The sequence below is a fragment of the Heptranchias perlo genome, chromosome 4 (assembly GCF_035084215.1).
Source record: "Heptranchias perlo isolate sHepPer1 chromosome 4, sHepPer1.hap1, whole genome shotgun sequence".
Classification (NCBI taxonomy): Eukaryota; Metazoa; Chordata; class Chondrichthyes; order Hexanchiformes; family Hexanchidae; genus Heptranchias; species Heptranchias perlo.
Window position 1 is genome coordinate 118,569,745 of NC_090328.1, and position 21,780 is coordinate 118,591,524.

Genomic DNA, 21,780 nt, shown 5'->3' on the forward strand with positions numbered 1-21,780 from the left:
ACCCTAACAGTTTGATTGCCATGTTGGACAAGTACTGTCTTACCACCACAACCTATTACCTTACCAGGGCCTTTCCATTCTCTATGGGGACCCTCTCTTTTATAGGAGACCAAATCTCCTGAATTGAACTCAGTCTCAGATGGTCTAATATGATGCCTCAGTGCTCTACAAATTTTCTCTGATACCTCAGCCTTGATAAAAGCCTGTCTCCCTGCATGCATAGCATTTAAATGCTCAGAAAAATGGCACTAATTGTAGTGCCTTCTAGAGCAGGAGGATTATCACAAAGAACAGAAGGTAATTTTGGATTGCACCCATAGACTAGTTGGTAAGGATAATATCCTCCAACCATCTGAAGAGAATTCTTTGCATGAACTGCCCATGCTAGGGCAGTTGACAATTTACACTCTGTTCAATCAGCCAAAATTTTATGCACCATGCAGTCAACCACAGCATGATTCCTTTCACAAAGACCATTGCTAAAAGGGCTCTCAGCTGCCGTATTCATGACAATTATATTCATATTCTCACACATATCTCTGAACACGTGTTAGCAAATTCACTTCCATTATCAGTCAAAAACTTTGCTGGTGTCCCAAGTCCAGTCCCTATCTATTTTTCCATAATTTTATCTAGAATAACCTTCTTCTCCTTACTATATATCAATGTAGAAATACTAAATCTCGTAGCCAGGTCAATAAAATGTAAGATGAAAACATTTCTGTCTTTGTCCCATACCTTTAGATTCATGGCAACTACCTCATTAAAGTCACGTGCTAATGGAACACTTACAATAGGATGTGGGAGCGTCCATCTATACTTCTTGCAGATTTCACAGTTCTCACTAATCTCTTCTATGATCCTCGTATGTTCCTCATCAACTACACCTGCATCTTTTAGCAGGGCCTTTAAACGTTGACAAGTAGGGTGGGCAAATTGTCTATAAATTTAAGACAATTTGGTTTTTTTCTCTAATCCTTATCGCCTGATGCCATTAATACTTGTCTAACATGCAGATGAGAAACATCAGGTTTTATTATTGGACACAATAATGCCCTAACTGGGTAAACTGTAAATCAACCGATTTCCCAAAAATGATTGCCTCATCATGTTCCATGTCAAGTTTCATTTTTGCCTTTTTCTTGGAAGGTTTACCCAAAAGTTTAGGTATCTCACTAGAGGCTACATCGATACTTACAGAATGGCTTACTCCAGCTATCTTACATGGAATTACCACTCTCTTCAGTGACCTCAAGGTGTTGTCATCTCCAAATCTAAAACATATGGAACGTTTATATTCCTTAACCTTGCATCGATCCTCACTACTTAGTGAATCAAGAGAACATTTTAACCAATCTACCCCGCATTCAGTTGAAGTAAATGCACTATCTAACACCACACAATTAAAGGAATCTGCGACTAATACATTCGTCACAGAATTAAAACTCCTTGTGACCCATATGATCTGTTCATAGTCATCATTGTCTTCATCCTCTTCCTCATTATCTTTATCCTCTTCCTCATAACTACTTTCTTCATGCACCATTTCAAAGACCCTGTGTCTTCGCTCTGGGCAATTCACCTCATAATGATACTTAGAGGCACATCTAAAGCATCTACTGATTTTTCCTTGGGTTTTCCTGGGATTCATTCGCCCGTTATTACTGTCTCAATTTTGTCTTCTGTTGATATGACTGGATTTGCTGTACCTGCTTTCATCACCAATCTGGCTGTCTTTAATCTTTCATCATATCGATGCCTACGTCCAGCTTCTTGAAAATTTTGAAACCTGGTCTGGGGCCTGCGTGTAGTATCTGGAACATTTCGAAGCCTGGTAACCATCGAATCTTCCATTCTTTGTGTCACAGCAGAAGACCTCATTTGTTCCATGACAGCTAAAGGGAATGACTGCTTCCCCAGGAATTTTTTTTAAGACAGCAGACATTTGATCCAACAAAGTCTCCCTTTCCAAGAACTGGATGGGTGCCAGTTAGGACCAGTCCATATGAGACACCTTAGCACAATCTAGTAATTCAAATGCTAGTATCGATCCAGGGATTCCCAATTGGAACTTTGTCAACCTTTTGTATAATTTGTTAAAGTCCGTGATATACTCTTCCATTGACCGACTGTCCGTTTTCCGAAATCTATCAAATGCTGACCAGGCCTCATAAGCACTTAACAGGTCATCTTTCTTGTAGATTTGATCCATAAATTCTAGTAAAAAGGTAAAACCTTCACCATTATCCAAAAGATCTGCATCCATCTTAGAAAATACCTTACTTCTGATTTTACTTCGTTCAAGAAGCGACAATGCCAAGGCCATGCCCTCTTTTCTCTTTGGCAGGGTAGTATCCTGTGTCTACATAGCAACCTCATTCTTCCACTGGTCATACGGCTCAAACTCCGAGAACATCGGAGGGAAATCATACCTCGACGATTTAAACTTGCTTTCTGCTATTTTCAACAACGGCCACTAGGCTTTCAAGTTTTGTTTTAAGTCCATAAAACAACCTTCCACCTTTAGGCAACCATTCTCTGCTACCATGTTACAAGCTGGATAGCCAGGTGGTGACGGATAGAATACTAGAACCTGGTCTTCAGTTGCTTTCAAGCCTTTATTCACAGAGATCAACACCACCCACACCCTAGATAAGCGCTCATATAAATGGTTACAAGAGAACCCCAATTGATATGCACCACCTGAATTCAATTAACACTAATTGATATAAATCACATGGATACGATTAACAATGCCGACGTTTTGATATTCGAGTCGCCTTTAACTGCCCAACAGCCTCCGGGGCTGAGGCAGTGGTGGTCTCACTCCAATACTGCTAGGATTTGGCCGCCAGGCAATGACGGGCTCACTATTGGCGGCAGGAATTCCACCTGGAACCTTCTGTGCCCCCTGGGTCGATGAACCTCGACCCACGAAACTGGGACGATGCGCTTGAGGACCTAAGAGAGGAAACATGAGTTAGAGATGGGGCACGGGAGTAAATGGAGAGAATGAATGGGTCAAGGAGCAGGCCTTTTGTGGGAGGGCCATAATGATGGTGGTTTTGAAAGATAGTGGATAGTAAATGAGGAAAGAAAGCTATCAATGTCAGCTAGCATGGGAAGTTGATTGCTTAGGAATTGACTGGGGAGGGCATTAAGGGAGAAAGAGTGGGTTTCATAGAAGCAATGAACTTGGAAAGGAAATGGGGAGATGGGGGAAGAAACTACAGTGTGACAAGGGGTTGCCTGTTTAAGATGGAAATGAGGAGGAATTTCTTCTCCCAGAGGGTGGTGAATCTTTGGAATTCTTTACCCCAAAAAGCTGTGGAGGCTGAGTCATTGAATCCGTTCAAGGCTGAGTTAGACAAATTTTTGATCAGCAAGGGAGTCAAAGGATATGGGGAAAGGGCGGGAAAGTGGAGTTGAGGTAAAAATCAGATGAGCCATGATCTCATTAAATGGCGGAGCAGGCTCGAGGGGCCAAATGGCCTACTCCTGCTCCTACATCTTATGGTTTTATGGAATCAGGGCTGGAGTAGGGGGGAGGTCAGGAGCGGTATACTGGGTGGTACTTCCAGCTCACTTCTAGGACCTGGGTTCAAATCCAGTGCAAAGAGATGGGATGAAAATCTTGACACTCTGTTGAATATATGGATCCAATGTGAAACGAGGCTGGCAGTGTCACCCAGTTCTATTGAGTGTAAGCCCACAGCGCAAAACTGTCCCATTTTGGGACTGGGTGAGATTTTCTACTTTGACACTCCCTAAGCACAGAAGAAATGCATTTGGGGAAATTGTGCAACCCCAGCCCATTATTTTCTATCCGTAGACAGAAAATTGTGAGCTGGGCACAAAATTTCCCAATAGACCTTCCCAGCATGCACCCAGAGCTCCAGAGTGGAAAAATCTCCTTTCAACTTGTCAATCTCACTTAGAAAGGTGTTTGGTTTGAGAAATTTTAAAATGCACACTGGTGAGGCAAGGGAATGGGGGGGCTAGGCTTAGGGGTTAAATAGGTTACTGGGGCAGAGTAGCAGGAGCGTTACACTGCAGTTGGCTGTGTTGTGTTTGACCTGGAGGTGCTTGATGCTGATACTGGCCTAGAATCAGAAAGCGTTCCATTCCCCAACATCAATGTTCCTTGAAACACAGAAACATAGAAAATAGGAGCAAGAATAGGCCATTCGGCCCTTCGGGCCTGCTCCGCCATTCAAAATGATCATGGCTGATCGTCCAACTTGCCTTGATGAACACAAAAGAAAAGTCTGACATCTTACCTTATCTCAATAGTATTTTGTTTTTAGGTCTACCATGCAAATCATTTCTGTGAAATTACTATATAGAATAGCAACATGGATACCAAATCCATCCAAACTGCATGCATTTTCTGTAGCTTTCCTCTTATCGTGTCCTTTGTCACATAGCCTAGTGTTTAGCATTTTTTTTACACAGCGAGTTGTGATGATCTGGAATGCGCTGCCTGAAAGGGTGGTGGAAGCAGATTCAATCGTAACTTTCAAAAGGGAATTGGATAAATACTTGAAGGGAGCAAAATTTGCAGGACTATGGGGAAAGAGCAGGGGGAGTGGGAGTTAATTGGATAGCTCTTTTAAAGAGCCGGCACAGGCACGATGGGCCGAATAGCCTCCTTCTGTGCTGCATCATCCTATGATTTATATATAAATTCCAATAATTGGAAGGGGAAGGTAATTTTATAGTGATGAATGTTCCACTTGTCTTGAAGTAGCAACTGAGGAGCCTCACCTCGTGCTTTAATGAGCTCTCAGTTCCCTTGGCTCAGCTTAGAATCTGCCGGAAGGTCACTGGTACCACGATTTGTTTAGAAATGCAGAATTTCATCATGCATATGAATGCGTACTGCCTTAGTCAATTAGTCAACTCATTTTATTCAGCATATCCACTGATGACATTTGTGTTCCTCAGCTATGACCTTGTAGGAACCTTTCACAGCTTGGAGAACTGAAAAAATTAACTACGTTGATTTTGGACGGCAACTGTTTCACTTCTCACGTAAAGTTTGCTTATATGCCGCGCGTCATCACCTTGTGGATAAACAAAAACAAAATTACTAACTTGCCGACTTTCGTTGCAGAAATAGCTAAAAGCTTTCCACAAATCAGGTGAGGCACAAATACACTAAAGCAATATTTTGTTTATGATGTCCTGGCTGTGACGGCCTGAATTTTTGTCGCATTTCAGAGAGCCGAGGTTCTGCTCACAGTGTGGCGTCTCTGCTTTCAGAGTAGTGACAACTTCTACTGTAGGCTATTCTTAGTAAATGTTACAGAAGAGCGTTACTAGGACCGTAACGGGCCAACAATACCACTGGTGCGTACATTGGGTGCCGGGGCCTCGTATAGCAAGACCCCTGAAGCAGGTGTTAGGACAGATGTTGATGTGTTGGGGGAATGGGCCCATATTTGGTATCTAATAGATGCCTTTAAGGGGAAATTAGGCAAGTACATGAGGGAGAAAGGAATAGAAGGATATGCAGATAGGGTTAGATGAAGCAGGGTGGGAGGAGGCTCGTGTGGAGCATAAACACCGGCACGGACCAGTTGGGCCGAATGGCCTGTTTGTATGCTGTAAATTCTATGTAATTCTACGTAACTTAGAGAAGTGCGGTGTTATTCATGTGGGCAGGACCAATGCTGAGCATACTTACACCTTACAAGGAACAGAACTGAAGCCTGTGATGAAAGAAAAAGATCATGGTAGCATAGTTCATAACTCTCTAAAGGTTCACGACCAATGCTGCAAAGCTATAGCCAAAGCAACTAGGGTTGTTATAATCTGGAACGCACTGCCTGAAAGGGTGGTGGAAGCAGATTCCATAGGAACTTTCAAAAGGCAATTGGACATGTACTTGAAGAGGATTAATTTGCAGGGTTATGGGGAAAAAGCTGGGGTGTGGGACTAAATTGGATAGCTCGTTCAAAGAGCCAGCACAGGCACGACGGGTTGAGTGGCCTCCTTCTGTGCTGTAAGATTCTATGATTCTGTGGTGCTGGGCTGCTATCACAGGACTACTCATCACATAAGAACATAAGAAATAGGAGCAGGAGTAGGCCATATGGCCCTTCGAGCCTGCTCCACCATTCAATAAGATCATGGCTGATCTTCAACCTCAACTGCAATTTCCCGCCCGATCCCCATATCCCTTGATTCTCTTAGAGTCCAAAAATCTATCAGTCTCAGCCTTGAATATATTCAATGACTGAGCATCCACAGCCCTCTGGGGTAGAGAATGCCAAAGATTCACAACCCTCTGAGTGAAGAAATTCCTTCTCATCTCAGTCCTAAATGGCCGATCCCTTATCCTGAGACTGTGCCCCCTAGTTCTAGACTCTCCAGCCAGGGGAAACAGCCTCTCAGCATCTAATGAAACATACCATTTTGTCCTTGTACAAAGCCTGGGTTAGACATCATGTAGAATCCTGCATCCAGTTTAGTCTCCTCACATGGTGGGTGATATTGAGTCTCTGGGAAAGGTTCAGAGCAGGGACACCAGAATGATTCCCACTTTAAAACACTTTTGTTACCAAGATGGGCGTAAAGAGCTGGGTCTATAGAGAAGTGTAGACGCAGGGGGTGATTTGATTGGGGTCTATAAAATAGCGAAGGGACTAGATTGTGTCCACGCTGATTACTTATCTCAATTAAATAGGTTGGGGAGGATCAGGGGTCTTGCATATAAATTACGCAAGGGAAGAAATAGGTTAGATGTTAGGTGGTTTTTCTTCCCCCATGGAACAAGGTGCCAGTTTGTGCAATGAATGCTCAGTTAATGTCTACCTTCAAGAGAGAGGTGGACTGGTTCCTGGCTGGGGTGGAGATCGCATCACACAAGAGGTAGGTGCCAAATGATATAAATCATGGTCAATGTAGTCTCTTGGACTGGTTTCGATCGCCTGGAGAGATTGGAGAGGAATTTTCCAGATTCTTCCCCCCTCCTAAATGGCCGTGGGTTTTTTTGATCTGGTTTATGGCCTATCCTAGGACTCTACATGGCACCCAGGTGGGGTAAAGGAGTCTCTTGTCATGATGCATAAGGCATCACAACCAATGTTCCTTCTAATATTTTTCGGCCATGTGCGGAATTAATCTGGGTTTGTGCATCGATATAAAGGCTGTGCGCCACCGTAAAAAAAAAATCACAACCTTGAATAGATCATCTTTTTTGAAAAACATTATTCAGGGTAAATAACAAACAGAACAAATGTACAAAACAATGGATAATTTTAACAATTTAATGTTATATTGGCTGATAAATTTACCTAATTTATGAAATGGGTTTCTTAAGTTGCAGTAGGATTGAGCAGACCAGTCTCATTAGATTTTATTAAAAATTATCCGATGGCAACGATTCCAATCAGCTTTTTGTTGAATCGGTTTAATGACTCTGATTCAAACAGAAATAAATCGTGTGCAATCAGAGTTTTTAAATTGAGTCAGAAATACAAAACAGCAGTCAAATCAGTCAGTGTGAATTTGGGAATAGGGAACAGTTTAATTAAAGCTCTCCCCCGCCACACCCCCCCCCGCCATTTAATCCTCAACAGAATTTTAAAAATTATTGCGTTACAATTGTACATCTTGCAGGTCTCATTAGTTTTGCTGCCTTTATGTAAGGCAGGGTACAGTTTGGTCGTGCACACTGTTTCCCCATTGTTTCCAAAGGTTGAAGTTATATATTTAAGGAAAGGAAATGTAAGAACTTGTATTTAGATAGCGCCATTCATGACCTCCAGATGCGCCAAAGCGCTTTACAGCCAATTAAGTACTTTTGAAGTGTAGGAAACGTGGCAACCAATTTCCGCACAGCAAGCTCTCACAAACAGCAATCAGATAATGACCAGATAATCAGTTTTAGTGATGTTGGTTGAGGGATAAATATTGGCCAGGACACCGGGGAGAACTCCTCTGCTCTTCAAAAAGTGTCATTGAATTTTTAAAAAACTTTTATCCAAGAGGACAGACAGGCCTCCATTTAATGACTCATTTTAAAAACAGCACCCTTTCAGTACTGGTGTGTCAGCCTGGATTATGTACTTGAGTCTTATGGAGTGGGACTTGAACACTCAGCCTTCTGACTCAGAAGGCAAGGGTGCTACCCAGTGAGCCACAGCTGACATACATACTATACAGAACCGTGGGGCCTGTACAGATCCACAGTGACCACTCCCTGTAACAATCCCTAACCAGAGGCAGCACATTCTATAAAACAATCATTTATTACCAGTCAGCCATTCAGATTTGACTTTGTGCATTTGAAATGTCCTGGTGATGGCCAAGATTGTTCTAAATGTCTAGTTTAGAGTCTCCCCACTTAAAGTTCTGTGAATTAAATGTATCTCACAGGCAGGAGGGGAGCAATTCCATTGTCCCTGTGTCACTCACTGAAGATTCACACAAACATCAATTGGACACCGCTAAGGGCACAGTCCCTTTAAGAAGTCAGTGACTCCCTGTGCAAATACAGGAGCGCGGCCAAGTCCTAAGTGATGGGATAACGGAGCAGTGCTGATGCTGGGGAACAGCTGGCTTGTGTCACACAGGATCGCACTCAGCTAGTCAAACACTGACATGTAACCAAATACTTTCACATGCCTTCCACAGCCAGCCAGACTGACTCAGGACAACTGACCTCTCGCTGTTTACTGTTAAACCTTGTTACAGAGCAGCCTGGGTTAACGCGAGACTTCCAAGCGTGCCCAGGCCGACTCTCCTTTTGCCCTTGTAAGTTTCTCTCTCCCTCTTCAGAAGGTGTCGACTCTCACCGGCCGATAGTGCCACAGAAAACCCTCCAGTGCTTCACCCACCAGCCATTGTCCACAGGCGCACCCAGGCAGTGAATGCCAGCAAAGCATCTGACCACTGAGGACAGACAGATCCAATCTTCCACCACCCGCCGTCTGGCCGGCCATCCGGCCGTCCACAGCTTTCAGTCGGGGTCACTCGATAACGATCACGAGGAGAAACCCTCGCCCCGGGACAGTGAATCACAGGCAGTGGTCCCACTGCTGATATCAGCTGACTCCAAACAGAGCAGATAGCACTGATTTGGCGCACGGACGGAATGTTTAAGTGCGCGGCCCACAACAGACTGTTGCGCAGTCGCCGCAGCTTCGAGGGGACGGTGAGCACAACCGCATGGGGCAGGCTGGATGAACCAGCTGGTCTTTTCCTGTCCGTTTCCCCTTGTTCGCACGTGAAGCCTCGCCTGATGTGTTCAGCACCCCGTAAAGCACGATAACTGCACAGTCGACATGAACTACGTGCTCAGTAAAGGTGTGAAGGGCTAATGAAGATCCAATTTGTAATGCAAATGAGGCCTGTCCTCCATACTATGAGTGGAGCTCCTGAGAACTACACCAGCTGCACAAGTGGAAGGGTAATTTGATTTTTTTTCTTCTGGATGGCCCTCATCTTCTGGTAGGGTCACCCACCTCCTCCTGAAGACATTGGCCTCAAAAGGCTAACGTGCTGATGGTGCCATCAGCTCCACCCCCCGCCCCCCTGCTCCCCAGTAATAGGAACGGTGCCTTTACAAGCTGTATGGGTTGCTCAATTGCAAACCAATCCAACGCGGACTCGATGGGCCGAGTGGCCTCCTTCTGTGCTGTAACCTTCTACGATTCTATGAAATTAAAATCTTTTGAAGGTCAATGGTGACCTTGGGGGTTATTGTAACTTAACCTGTCCGGCGGGAAATTGACTGGTTGGGATTGCCTGCCTATTTTACACCCAGCCAGGTTTTTACTTTTTGTTGACTTCAATAGTAGATTCCAGTCAGGCTTGTGACGAATAATTCAAGCTCACAGGCATAAGCATCGGTCTGGGTTTCCACTTCTGCACTTGCCAGCCCATGATTTTTCACCCATTAAAGTAAGGAGTGGAAAATTGTAGCCTGGTAAATGGAGAAGCAGAAAGTCCAGGGCATTATTTCTAACGCCTGAGCCACTGTAAATATGGTTTGTTTCACAAAAGTTAGCCAGATGCACATTGTTTTTGCATTAGCAAATTGTGAGTAACACAGATGCTGGTGCTTGATCATGTGGAATTTGAGGATATTCTTCACCGTGCCTTTGAACTGGCTTGATTCCCTCCCCCCTCCCTATCTCTGCAACTTCCTCCAGCCCTACAACCGGAGCAGGTAAAAAGCGAGGCCTAGGGTCTAGGCCTCAATCGGGAGCCTGGAGTAATCTCTGGATTACTCCCAGTGCCCAAGCGCGAGCGAGTATAGAAGTAGAAGGATAGTGCAGATGAATGTGTGGCTGGAGAGATGGTGCAGGAGGGAGGGCTTTAGATTCCTGGGACATTCGGACTAGTTCTGGGGGAGGTGGGACCTGTACACGCCAGACGGGTTGCACCTCAACAGAGCCGGGACCAATATCCTCACGGGGAGGTTTGCTAGTGCTGTTGGGGGGGGGGGGGGTTAAACTAGCTTGGTAGGGGGATGGGAACCTGAGCATGGATTCAGAAGGGAGAGAAGCAGAGCTGGAAATGGAGGGCAGAAAATTAGTATTTGAGTTTGGAAGGCAGAGGAAACAAAGGTTAGAAACTAGACAACAAAGGAGTTTGGTCGCGCTTAATGGTATATATCTCAATGCAAGGAGTATAGTGAATAAGGCAGATGAGCTAAGGGCACAGATAGACAGGTGAAAGTACGATATCTTAGCTATTACAGAAACATGGCTTAAACGGGGGCAGGAATGGCAGCTCAACATTCCTGGTTACAGGGTTTTCAGACAAGATAGAGAGGGGGGTAAGAAAGGAGACCAGGGGTGGCAATATTGGTTAAAGAAACAATTACAGCTGTGAGGAGAGATGATATATTAGAAGGATCATCAAATGAGGCCATATGGGTTGAGCTAAAGAACAAAAAAGGGGCAGTCACACTGCTGGGAGTGTACTATAGACCCCCAAACAGTCAGAGGGAGATAGAAGAGCAAATATGTAGGCAGATTTCTGAGAAGTGCAAAAACATTAGGGCAGTAATAGTAGGGGATTTCAACTACCCGAATATTAACTGGGATACAATCAGTGTAAAAGGTATAGAGGGTGCAGAATTCTTCAATTGCATTCAGGAGAACTTTTTTGCCAGCAAGTCCAACAAGAGGCGGGGCAGGGTTCTGGACTTAGTTTTAGGGAATGAAGCTGGGCAGGTGGAAGGAGTATCAGTAGGAGAGCATTCTGGTGGTAGTTTTCATAATTCAGTTAGTTTTAGCATAGTTATGAAAAAGGACAAAGACAGAACAGGAGTAAAAGTTCTAAATTGGGGAAAGGCCAATTTCACTAAGCTGAGAAGTGATTTAGCAAAAGTGGACGTGAAACAGTTACTTGAAGGTAAATCAATGTCAGAGCAGTGGGAGGCATTCAAGGGGAAGATTCAAGGGGTGCAGAGTAAATATGTTCCCACAAAGATAAAGGGTGGGACTGCCAAATCTAGAGCCCCCTGGATGTCAAGGAGCTTACAGAAAGTATAGAAAGTGCAGGGGTGAAATTAAAAAAGGAAATTAGGAAAGCAAAGAGAGGACATGAAAAAATACTGGCAAGTAAAATTAAGGAAACCCCAAAAATATTTTATAAATACATAAAAAGCAAGAGGGATAACTAAGGAAAGAGTAGGGCCTATTAGAGACCAAAAAGGTAACCTATGTGTGGAGGCGGAAGATGTGGGTATGGTTCTTAATGAATACTTTGCATCTGTCTTCACAAAAGAGGGGAACGATGCAGAGATTGTAATTAAGGAGGAGGTGTGTGAAATATTGGATGGGATAAACATAGTGAGGGAGGAAGTATTAAGGGGTTTAGCATCTTTGAAAGTAGATAAATCATCAGGCCTGGATGAAATGCATCCCAGGATGTTAAAAGAAGCAAGGGAGGAAATAACAGGGGCTCTGACCATCATTTTCCAATCCTCCCTGGCTACAGGCGTGGTGCCGGAGGATTGGTGGACTGCTAACATTGTACCATTGTTTAAAAAGGGAGAAAGAGATAGACCAAGTAATTATAGGCCAGTCAGTCTAACCTCAATGGTGGGCAAATTATTGGAATCAATTCTGAGGGACAGCATAAATCGTCATTTAGAAAGGCATGGGTTAATCAAGGACAGTCAGCATGGATTTGTTAAGGGAAGGTCGTGTCTGACTAACTTGATTGAATTTTTTGAGGAGGTAACAGGGAGCGTCGATGAGAGTAACGCATATGATGTAGTCTACAAGGCTTTTGACAAGGTCCCACACGGCAGACTGGTCAAAAAAGTAAAAGCCCATGGGATCCAAGGGAAAGTGGCAAGTTGGATCCAAAATTGGCTCAGTGGCAGGAAGCAAAGGGTAATGGTTGACGGGTGTTTTTGCTGCTGGAAGGCTGTTTCCAGTGGGGTTCCGCAAGGCTCAGTACTAGGTGCCTTGCTTTTTGTGGTATATGTTAATGATTTGGACTTGAATGTGGGGGGCTTGATCAAGAAGTTTGCAGATGATACAAAAATTGGCCGTGTGGTTGATAGTGAGGAGGAAAGCTGTAGACTGCAGGAGGATATCAATGGACTGGTCAGATGGGCAGAAAATTGGCAAATGGAATTCAATCCAGAGAAGTGTGTAGTAATGCATTTGGGGAGAACAAGCAAGGAAAGGGAGCACACAATAAATGGGATGATCTTGAGAGGTGTAGAGGAACAGAGGGACCTTGGAGTGCATGCCCACAGATCCCTGAAGGTGGCAGGACAGATAGATAAGGTGGTTAAAAAGGCTTTCGGGATACTTTCCTTTATTTTTTTTATTCGTTCACGTGATGTGGGCGTCGCTGACAAGGCCAGCATTTATTGCCCATCCCTAATTGCCCTAATAGCTGAGGCATAGAATATAAGAGCAGGGAGGTTAGCTAGAACTGTATAAAACATTGGTTAGGCCAGAGCTTGAGTACTGTGTACAGTTCTGGTCACCACATTACAGGAAAGATGTGATTGCACTAGAGAGGGTACAGAGGAGACTTACGAGGATGTGCCAGGGCTGGAGAATTTTAGCTATGAGAAAAGATTGGATAGGCTGGGGTTGTTTTCTTTGGAACAAAGGAGGCTGAGGGGAGATTTAATTGAGGTATATAAAATTATGACAGGACTAGATAGAGAGGACCTATTTCCCTTAGCAGAGGGGTTAGTGACCAGGGGGCGTAGATTTAAAGTAATTGGTAGAAGGATTAGAGGGGAGCTGAGGAGAAATTTTTTTACCCAGAGGGTTGTGGGGGTCTGGAACTCACTGCCTGAAAGGGTGGTAAAGGCAGAAACCCTCAACTCATTTAAAAAGTATTTGGATGTGCACTTGAGGTGCCGTAACCTACAGGGCTACGGACCAAGAGCTGGAAAGTGGGATTAAGCTGGATAGCTCTTTTTTGGCCGGCACGGACACCATGGGCCAAATAGCCTCCTTCTGTGCCGTAACTTTCTAAGATTCTATGATTCTATGATTCTAACCCTCTGAGATCTCTGCGCTCCTTCAATTCTGGTCTCTTGCGCGTCCCCGATTTTCATCGCTCCATCATTGGCGGCTGTGCCTTCAGCTGCCTCAGCCCTAAGCTCTGGAATTCCCTCCCTAAACCTCCCCGCCTCTCTCTCCTCCTTTTAGTCGCTCTTTAAAACCTACCTCTTTGACCCAAGCTTTTGGTCACCTGTCTTAATATCTCCCTATGCAGGCGAATCAAGGGATATGGGGATCGGGTGGGAAAGTGAAAGTTGAAGATCAGCCATGATCTGATTGAATGGCGGAGCAGGCTCGAGGGACCATATGGCCTACTCCTGCTCCTATTTCTTATGCTCTTATGTGGTTTGGTGTCAAATTTTGTTGCTAACACTCCTGCGAAACGCCCTGAGACGATTTGCTACGTTATAAACACTGTATAAATGCAAGTTGTTATTGTTGTTGATGATTGACAGTTCTGTATCTGGGGCTATTTCGGTTGGGACAAGCACTGCAGGGTTTTTTAAATATGTTTCAAACCATTTAGCTTCGTGTTCCAGAGATTTGATGGAACTCCACTGAGCTATTAGTGGCAATTCTATTGTCTCAGTGGGTAGCCCTCTCACCTCGGAGTCAGAAGGTTGTGGGTTCACGTCCCACTCCAGAGACTTGAGCACATAATCCAGGCTGACACTCCCAGTGCAGTACCGAGGGAGTGCTGCACTGTTAGAAGAGCCGTCTTTCAGATGAGACGTTAAACCGATGCCCCATCCGCCCTCTCAGGTGGATGTAAAAGATCCCATGGCACTATTTCGAAGAAGAGCAGGGAGAGTTCTCCCCAGTGACCTAGCCAATATTAATCCCGCAACCAACATCGTTAAAACAGATTATCTGGTCTTTATCAATTTGCTGTTTGTGGGATCTTGCTGTGCTCAAATTGGCTGCTGCATTTCCGACATTACAACAGTGACTACACTTCAAAAGTACTTCATTGGCTGTAAAGGGCTTTGTGACATCCTGAGATCATGAAAGGCGCTATATAAATGCAAGTTCTTTCTTTCTTTTACATAGGAGGCCGCTTTGAAAATGGAAAAGGTAATGTTTCTTTCAATGGTTTTTGTGGGGCCAGGAGGAGCACGCATGTTTCTCCTGTCCCCACAAAAAAACCAACCCACCCAATGATGGACCTTCCACGGCTTCTCTGCTATCACCTGCTCAAACCCCCCCCCCCCCCCCCACCAAATGCATCTCTGCTGCCTTGGGTCCATGGAGGAGCTACCGGATTTCCTGTCCGCCCCCTCCCCCACCCGCAATCAGCGAGCCACCTGTCCACACTCCAAACACGTGGGCAGCTCACTGACAGAATGTTAATGCGACCTGCCTATGAAATTGGTTTGGGCCTCTCGCCGTGACGTCGAGCTGGCCCCGCGGCATGCACTGCCCACTGCCTACACAATTTCTGCCCGAACTGAAAATCGGCCCCTTCATTAAAACAAACCTCTGAAAACTGGCCTAGGAATTTCAAAACCTTTGTTATTTTGGCCTCTGAAAATGCCTTAAAGTAGTGGTAAAAGTTAAGTGTTGTGATGCGGTTACTTGCTGATTTATTTTGCTCAGGTATAAATTTATGTCTTACAATAAATACCAATTGCAGTTTAGCCTGAAATATGTGGTCCATCAGCATGGCAGTTATTTGCCTTTCGGAGTGATCAGGAAAGCTTGGTGGGAGTCTGGTATATGTGTAACTTGAGAAAAGGATCATTATTAATCCTGCAGCATGCTAACCCGTTCAGCTCAGGCATGAGGCCTATAAGTTTCAGTTTATAGGAGATGTGGCCTGCCTATGGGACCCACCTTGTTACTGTGAACATAAATGGTGGTGAGGGTAACGTGAATTGGTGACAGCTAAAGAATAGGACAAGTACCTGCAGACCCGAAACAATGATGTAAATTATCTGATTCAATTCTCTTTTACATTTCTGTAGCTGTCACAGAAATATTATGTTACAGTTGAATCGGATAATGTACATGTCTGTTTCTGGCCTGCAACTATATCTGAAGAACTCTTCAGCAACTGTATTTGTCATGGTCTTTGTTTCCAAAATTCTCATTGAGGTGAAAATACTGACACAATCCACTAGATGTAGCTACTCCCTAGATTTTATGGGGCAAAACCTTCCTCTGATTGCTGATAGTTAGCGACCGTCATAAACAAAGTAGAAGGATCACCTCTGATCACCGGAGCATTTTAACCCTTGCTACCAGGCGGAACCCACGCTGGTGGACGGTTAAAATTGGCCTGGAGACTTCCCACTCCCTTCCCGCAGTCTTCAGTTTTAACCTGCTCCTGCTCTTCCATATATCCACACCATCACCAAGACCGCCTACATCCACCCACGTAACATTGCCCGTCTCCATTCCCGCCTCAGCTCATCTGCTGCTGTAACCCTCATCCATGCCTTTGTTACCCCCAGACTCAACTATACCAATGGTCTCCTGGCCTCCCAGCTTCCACCCTCCGTAAACTTGAGCTCGTCCAAAACTCTGCTGCCTATATCTTAACTCGCACCAAGTCCCGTTCACTCATCACCCCTGTGCTCGCTGACTTACACTGGCTCCCAGTCCAGCAACGCCTTGATTTTAAAATTCTCATCCTTGTTTTCAAATCCCTCCATGGCCTCGCCCCTCCAGCCCTACAATCCTCTGAGATCTCTGCGCTCCTCCAATTCTGGCCTCTTGTGCATCCCCGATTTTCATCGCTCCACCATTGGCGGCCGTGCCTTCAGCTGCCCAGGCCCTAAGCTCTGGAATTCCCTCTCTAAACATCTTCTCCTTTAAGACGCTCCTTAAAACCTACCCCTTTGATCAAGCTTTTGGTCACCTGTCCTAATATCTCTTTATATGGCTTGGTGTCAAATTTAATTTGATAATTGCTCCTGTGAAGCACCTTGGGACATTTTACAATGTTAAAAGCGCTATATAAATACAAGTTGTTGTTGTTTAAATATACAGATCGGGCTCTGATGATGTCATTGGGGCCCGACTATTATTTTAACCAGTAGCCCAAGTGGAAAGAGGTGCCGGGGCCAGAGCAGGCCCAAAAGGTATGTTTTCAAAAACTTTGTTTTTTTTTTGGCTTTCCTTGTTGACCGTTCCTTCGATCTCCACCAGTGTCTACCTGACATTCCACTCCCGCCTGCTGGTCATCTGCCGGTTTCGGGTGGGCATCTGGCCAGGGGCATGCAGAACCTTCACCACACGGACTGCAGCGGTTCAAGAAGGCGGCTCACCACCACCTTCTCAAGGGCAATTAGGGATGGGCAATAAATGCTGGCCTTGCCAGTGACGCCCACATCCCATGAACGAATAAAAAAAAAGATAAGGCCCGGGAGTTTATGCCACCCAGGCCTCATGCCACCGAGGTCAAGGGGCTTTCACACCACCTCCACAAGAACATCCAAAGTGTCATAGTTCATAGTTCATAGCTCTGGTCCCTGGCGAGATTCCACCACTGCAGCGCCTCTCAGGTATCACAAACAGCAGGCATGTGGAAACCGCATGGTGACTCGTTATAAAATGAGCCAACCTTGCTGAATCCAGCGAGGTCAGATCCCCCTATCATGCGGGATACTTGCCACCCGCACAGCAGTCATAGGGAGCTTTTCCCTGGGATCCATAGAATCAGTATCATGATTAGTTCTATACTAATAGCACCATATCACAAAATTGTGTCGTTATGTACCTCTTTACTAACTTGGCAAAATTGACATTCGGGACATTTTTTGCCAGGACAACAGAACCCCTTTTAAGATTTTGCCAGTGCAATATTACATTGGCCTTTGGCAACGTGCCTTATAAATGACATCAACACATTTTGTATGGTTTGTCTAGCACCTCTTCACCTTTGTACGGTGTGAGATTGTTTGCCTCTGTGCAGCATTCCTGGCGAAACAGATGGAAGGTTAACAATCAAGCGGTTACAGACATAACACGGCACGTACATAATTTCAAAACAGAAGGTTTGGAAGGTTAAGAATGTGATCAGCGGGACGATTTTGAAACAGTGGGGTAGGATTAAAACTTGCTACCTGGGCATAAAACTGCCACTTTAACGGAAATGAAGATCGTGCGGACTCTGTAACGGCCGGCCAATTCCTCAGTGCCAGTTTTACGCCTAGGCGGCATGTTGTAAATCTACCTCAGTGTCTGCAGTGAGAGGCTTGGTAATATCACAGCAAGATCAGCAAAGCACAGCAACAAAAAGGGCTGGGTAAATGGTCAAAAAGGCCTTTGTTTGAAAAAAAATACAAAAAATATTTTTTTTTAGCTTTATTGGCTGTTTTTTAGAGCAGGAATTCTCATAGCATTTAAGGGGAAGCTAGATAAGTACATGGGAGAGAAAGGAATAGAAGGATATTTTAATAGGGTGAGATGAAGTCAGATGAGAGGAGGCTCTTGTGGAGCATAAACACCGGCACAGACCAATTGGGCCAAATGGCCTGTTTCTGTGCTGTAACATTCGATGTAATTATTAAAGCATTGGTCGATCCTCAGTGGTGCTGCTGATGGTATGTTAGAGGAGTATTACAGCATGCAACACCTAGCATATTATTCTGTTGCTAAGGTAGAGGATTTTTAACTTGCGCCGTCCGTTTAAAGTCACATGGTCTATTTGCTGCAAATCTGGACAGTCTAAGGTCAATCAGAGGTTAATCATTTACTTTCTTTGTTTACTTACTTTATTTTTTTCTTTATAAAGAAAGAGTTGATGGTGTCCTATATTTTTTTTCTCCCTAGTATTGTGAGTTGTGCGAGTGCTCAGTGTGTCAATACAACAATGACTACGCTTCCTGACATCACCCTTAAATGGCCTAGCTCTAATTTTAAGGTTATGCCCCCCTTGTTCTGGACTCCCCCCACCAGAGGAAATAGTTTCTCTCTATCTACCCTATCAAATCCTTTAATTAATTGTAGTGTAGTCACTGTTGTATTGTAGGAGAGGGTGTTCCTCACCTCCAAAGAGGGCAACCTTCCTTTGCTGCACCTTCTGGGATAAGAACTTCAGAGCCTCATACACAAAAGGAGCAATCCTTTAAATGCCCTCAGAGTGCGGCTCCCCGTTAACTACAAGCAGCAGTGTTTAAAGAGCTGTTGACTGACCAGCTAGCCCAGCCACACACATAGTGCGCTCTTTTCCTAAAGGCAAATCTCTGCAATTATCATTATTAAAATGACCTTGAGCAGTTAATTATATCAGTGAGGGGGTTCAATACCATACTGAAAATGAAGGTGAGAACAGTGCAGTGGGCGCAAGTGTCTAAATATTTGGGACCCGCTACAGGGGAATTAAAAAAAAATCAAAGGCATAGGGGTGTGTGTCAATTTACTACCAGTTTGAAAACTACCAGATAACCGGATAAAGATTATAGTTGTCTTTTTATGAATATTTTGTTGAATATTTGTTTAACAGGCTGGTTGTTTCAGAGTTGGTGCAATCAGTTTAATAACTCATTATTTTGCATATGAAACTTACCTTTAGGATTCTCAGTATGATGAACAATGAGGCTGCGCCAAGCTATTTTAATGGAGGGAGTTTACAGGACTACATAGACTATAGGTAAGCAGTAAGACTTCAGTAAGGCTTCCACAGGCAATGGGGACAAGCGAAAGAATGAGACGAATGCAACTACAAGAAGTGTGATTTAAGCAGACTTTTCGCATTTTGTTGTCCCATTTTTAGGTCCCTAGATAAATCTGGTGGAGCCCTGCACTACATCCCGTGACCTGCAGGGCTACGGACCAAATGCGGGAAAGTGGGATTAGGCTTGGTGGCTCGATTCTCAGCCGGCGCGGACACGATGGGCCGAATGGCCTCCTTCTGCTCTGTAAATTTTCTATGATTCTATGATCCCGGGTAGAGTCTCAAAGAGTCATTATAGCTTGAGGCTTTCTGCATAATGTCCCAATGCAAAAAATCTTGCTGCTTCTGGAAGCTGAAGGTGTTAATGAAGAAGAGGGGGTGGAAGGACCTCTTTGCCAATGGTTGAACAATTCATTGCTCAACAATTCCACAGGAACATATGAACAGGAGGAGGCCATTCAGCCCCTCGAGCCTGTTCCACCATTCAATTCGATCATGGCTGATCTGTACTTTAACTCCATCTACCCGACTTGGTTCCGTAACCCTTAATACCCTTACCTAACAAAAATCAATCAGTCTCATTCTGAAATTTTCAATTGACACCCAGCCTCAACAGCTTTTTGGGGAGAGTGATCCAGATTTCCACCCCACTTTGTGTGAAGAAGTGCTTCCTGACATCACCCCTGAACGGCCTAGCTCTAATTTTAAGATCATGTCCCCTTTTTCTGGAATCCCTCACCAGTGGAAATAGTTTCTCTCTATCTACCCTATCAAATCCTTTAATTATCTTAAACACCTCAATTAGATCATCCCTTAATCTTCTATTCACAAGGGAATAAAAGCCTAGTCTATGCAACATGTCCTCATAATTTAACCCTTTTAGCCCTGGTATCATTTTGACTCCTCCACACTTTTAGCCATAGTGCTAAAACTCCTTGGCAGGACTTTCAATGTTTGGTACAACTGCTTGTGTGAGGCAAGCAGCTTTCTTTTTTTTCATGGCTGCACCACTTAGGTCCTCATCTCTGTCCTGCTCAGCAAAGCTGGGAGAGGACCTTGCCCTCCGGCGAGCTCTCTCCCCTGGGCTATCTCTGCCACCAGTACCATCTGGTGCTGGGTGTTTCACCGTGTGCAGACATCCCCGCCTCACTATCTAACCCACATGGAGTGCCAGTATATCTGCTGGTGCCCGGAAGGGATGGAGCGTGTGACAGGGCTCCCTCAGGAAGATTGTCCTGCTCCGAGATGTCTTCTGCAGGAGCCTCTTGTGGCTGGAAAGGACTGAGAGGAAAGTGAAAAAGGGACAAGAGTTAGAAAGGCACTGAGAAGCTGAACATTAGCAGGTGACAGTCTTGAGAATGCAGCTTGAAGTTGTGAAGGTTGCTGAATATTTGCTGAGGTGAATGAAGGTTTACAAGTAATATAGACACACCCCCCTCAGTGAAGCTGCCAACCTCGCCTTCTTTGATGCTCATGGCTCTGCTTGGGCCACTAATCAGGGCTTCCTGCTCTGCTTCGGTGAGTGGTATAATGTTGGCTACTCCTCCCCTGCTCTTGGTCCTCTCCCTGACCTTACGCGCTGTCTTGTCCGGCAGAAAGAAAGGGCGAGAGTTAGTGAGTGGCTGTTGAGAAGGTAAGTGGAGATGTGCAGGGCTTGTGCATATAGTGCATGTGTCAGGAGGTGGAGCAGGAGCAAGATGGAATGAGGATGGGGAAGATGATGAATGTAGAGCCAAGCGCGTGGCACGTGAAGTGAAGAAGGAGTGAGTGGAAGTAGTTTGTGGTTGTGCAAGTGCTAGGATGTGAGAAGAGAATGGTTTTAGTGTGCGGTGTGAAGAGAGCAAAGAAGAGGTGAGTGTGTTTGGAATGTGATTGTACGCTGAAGGTTGTGATGGAACTGTTGAGAGTGGTGGGGGAAGAGGAGAAACAAGTGTTGTCAGGTGTTGTGGAGAGAGGTGGAGTGATAAAGAGCTGTACTTACCCTTGCTGCTCTTGTAAGGCCATTGAACCACTTCCTACACTAAAGACATGTCCTGGGGGTGATGCTGCTGGCACTGACCCTCTCAACATACTCTGTCCAGGCCTGCACAAGTAAGAACATAAGAACACAAGAAATAGGAGCAGCAGTAGGCCATCCGGCCCCTCGAACCTGCTCCGCCATTCCACAAGATCGTGGCTAATCTTCTACCTCAACTCCATTTTCCTGCACCATCCCCATATCTCTTGATGCCTTTAATATATGGAAATCTAACAATCTCTGATTTGAATCTATTCAATGACTGAGCCTCCACAGCCCTCTGGGGTAGAGAATTTCAAAGATTCACCACCCTCTGAGTGAAGAAATTTCTCCTCATCTCATTCCTAAATGGCCTACCCCTTATTCTGAGTCTGTGACCCCTGGTTCTAGACTCCCCAGCCAGGGGAAACGTCCTCCCTGCATCTACCCTGTCGAGCCCTGTAAGAATTCTGTATGTTTCAATGAGATCACCTCTCATTCTTCTAAACTCTAGAGAATGCAGGCCTAGTCTACTCAATCTCTCCTCATACGACAATCCCGTTATCCCAGGAATCAGTCTGGTGAACCTTCGTTGCATTCCCTCTATGGCAAGTATATCCTTCCTTAGGTAAGGAGATCAAAATTGTACACAATACTCCAGG

At 44.9% G+C, this 21,780-nt stretch overlaps 1 protein-coding gene across 1 annotated transcript in view; it reads left to right on the forward strand.

Annotated features, from left to right (window-relative positions):
• LOC137320670 (leucine-rich melanocyte differentiation-associated protein) overlaps window positions 1-21,780 on the forward strand; it is a 29,843-nt gene that overhangs the window by 3,874 nt on the left and 4,189 nt on the right. The window contains exons 2-3 of the mRNA XM_067982349.1: window positions 4,962-5,144; window positions 19,021-19,098. Of these exons, the coding sequence (XP_067838450.1) occupies window positions 4,962-5,144; window positions 19,021-19,098 (261 nt within the window). The remainder of the gene's footprint in view (window positions 1-4,961; window positions 5,145-19,020; window positions 19,099-21,780) is intronic.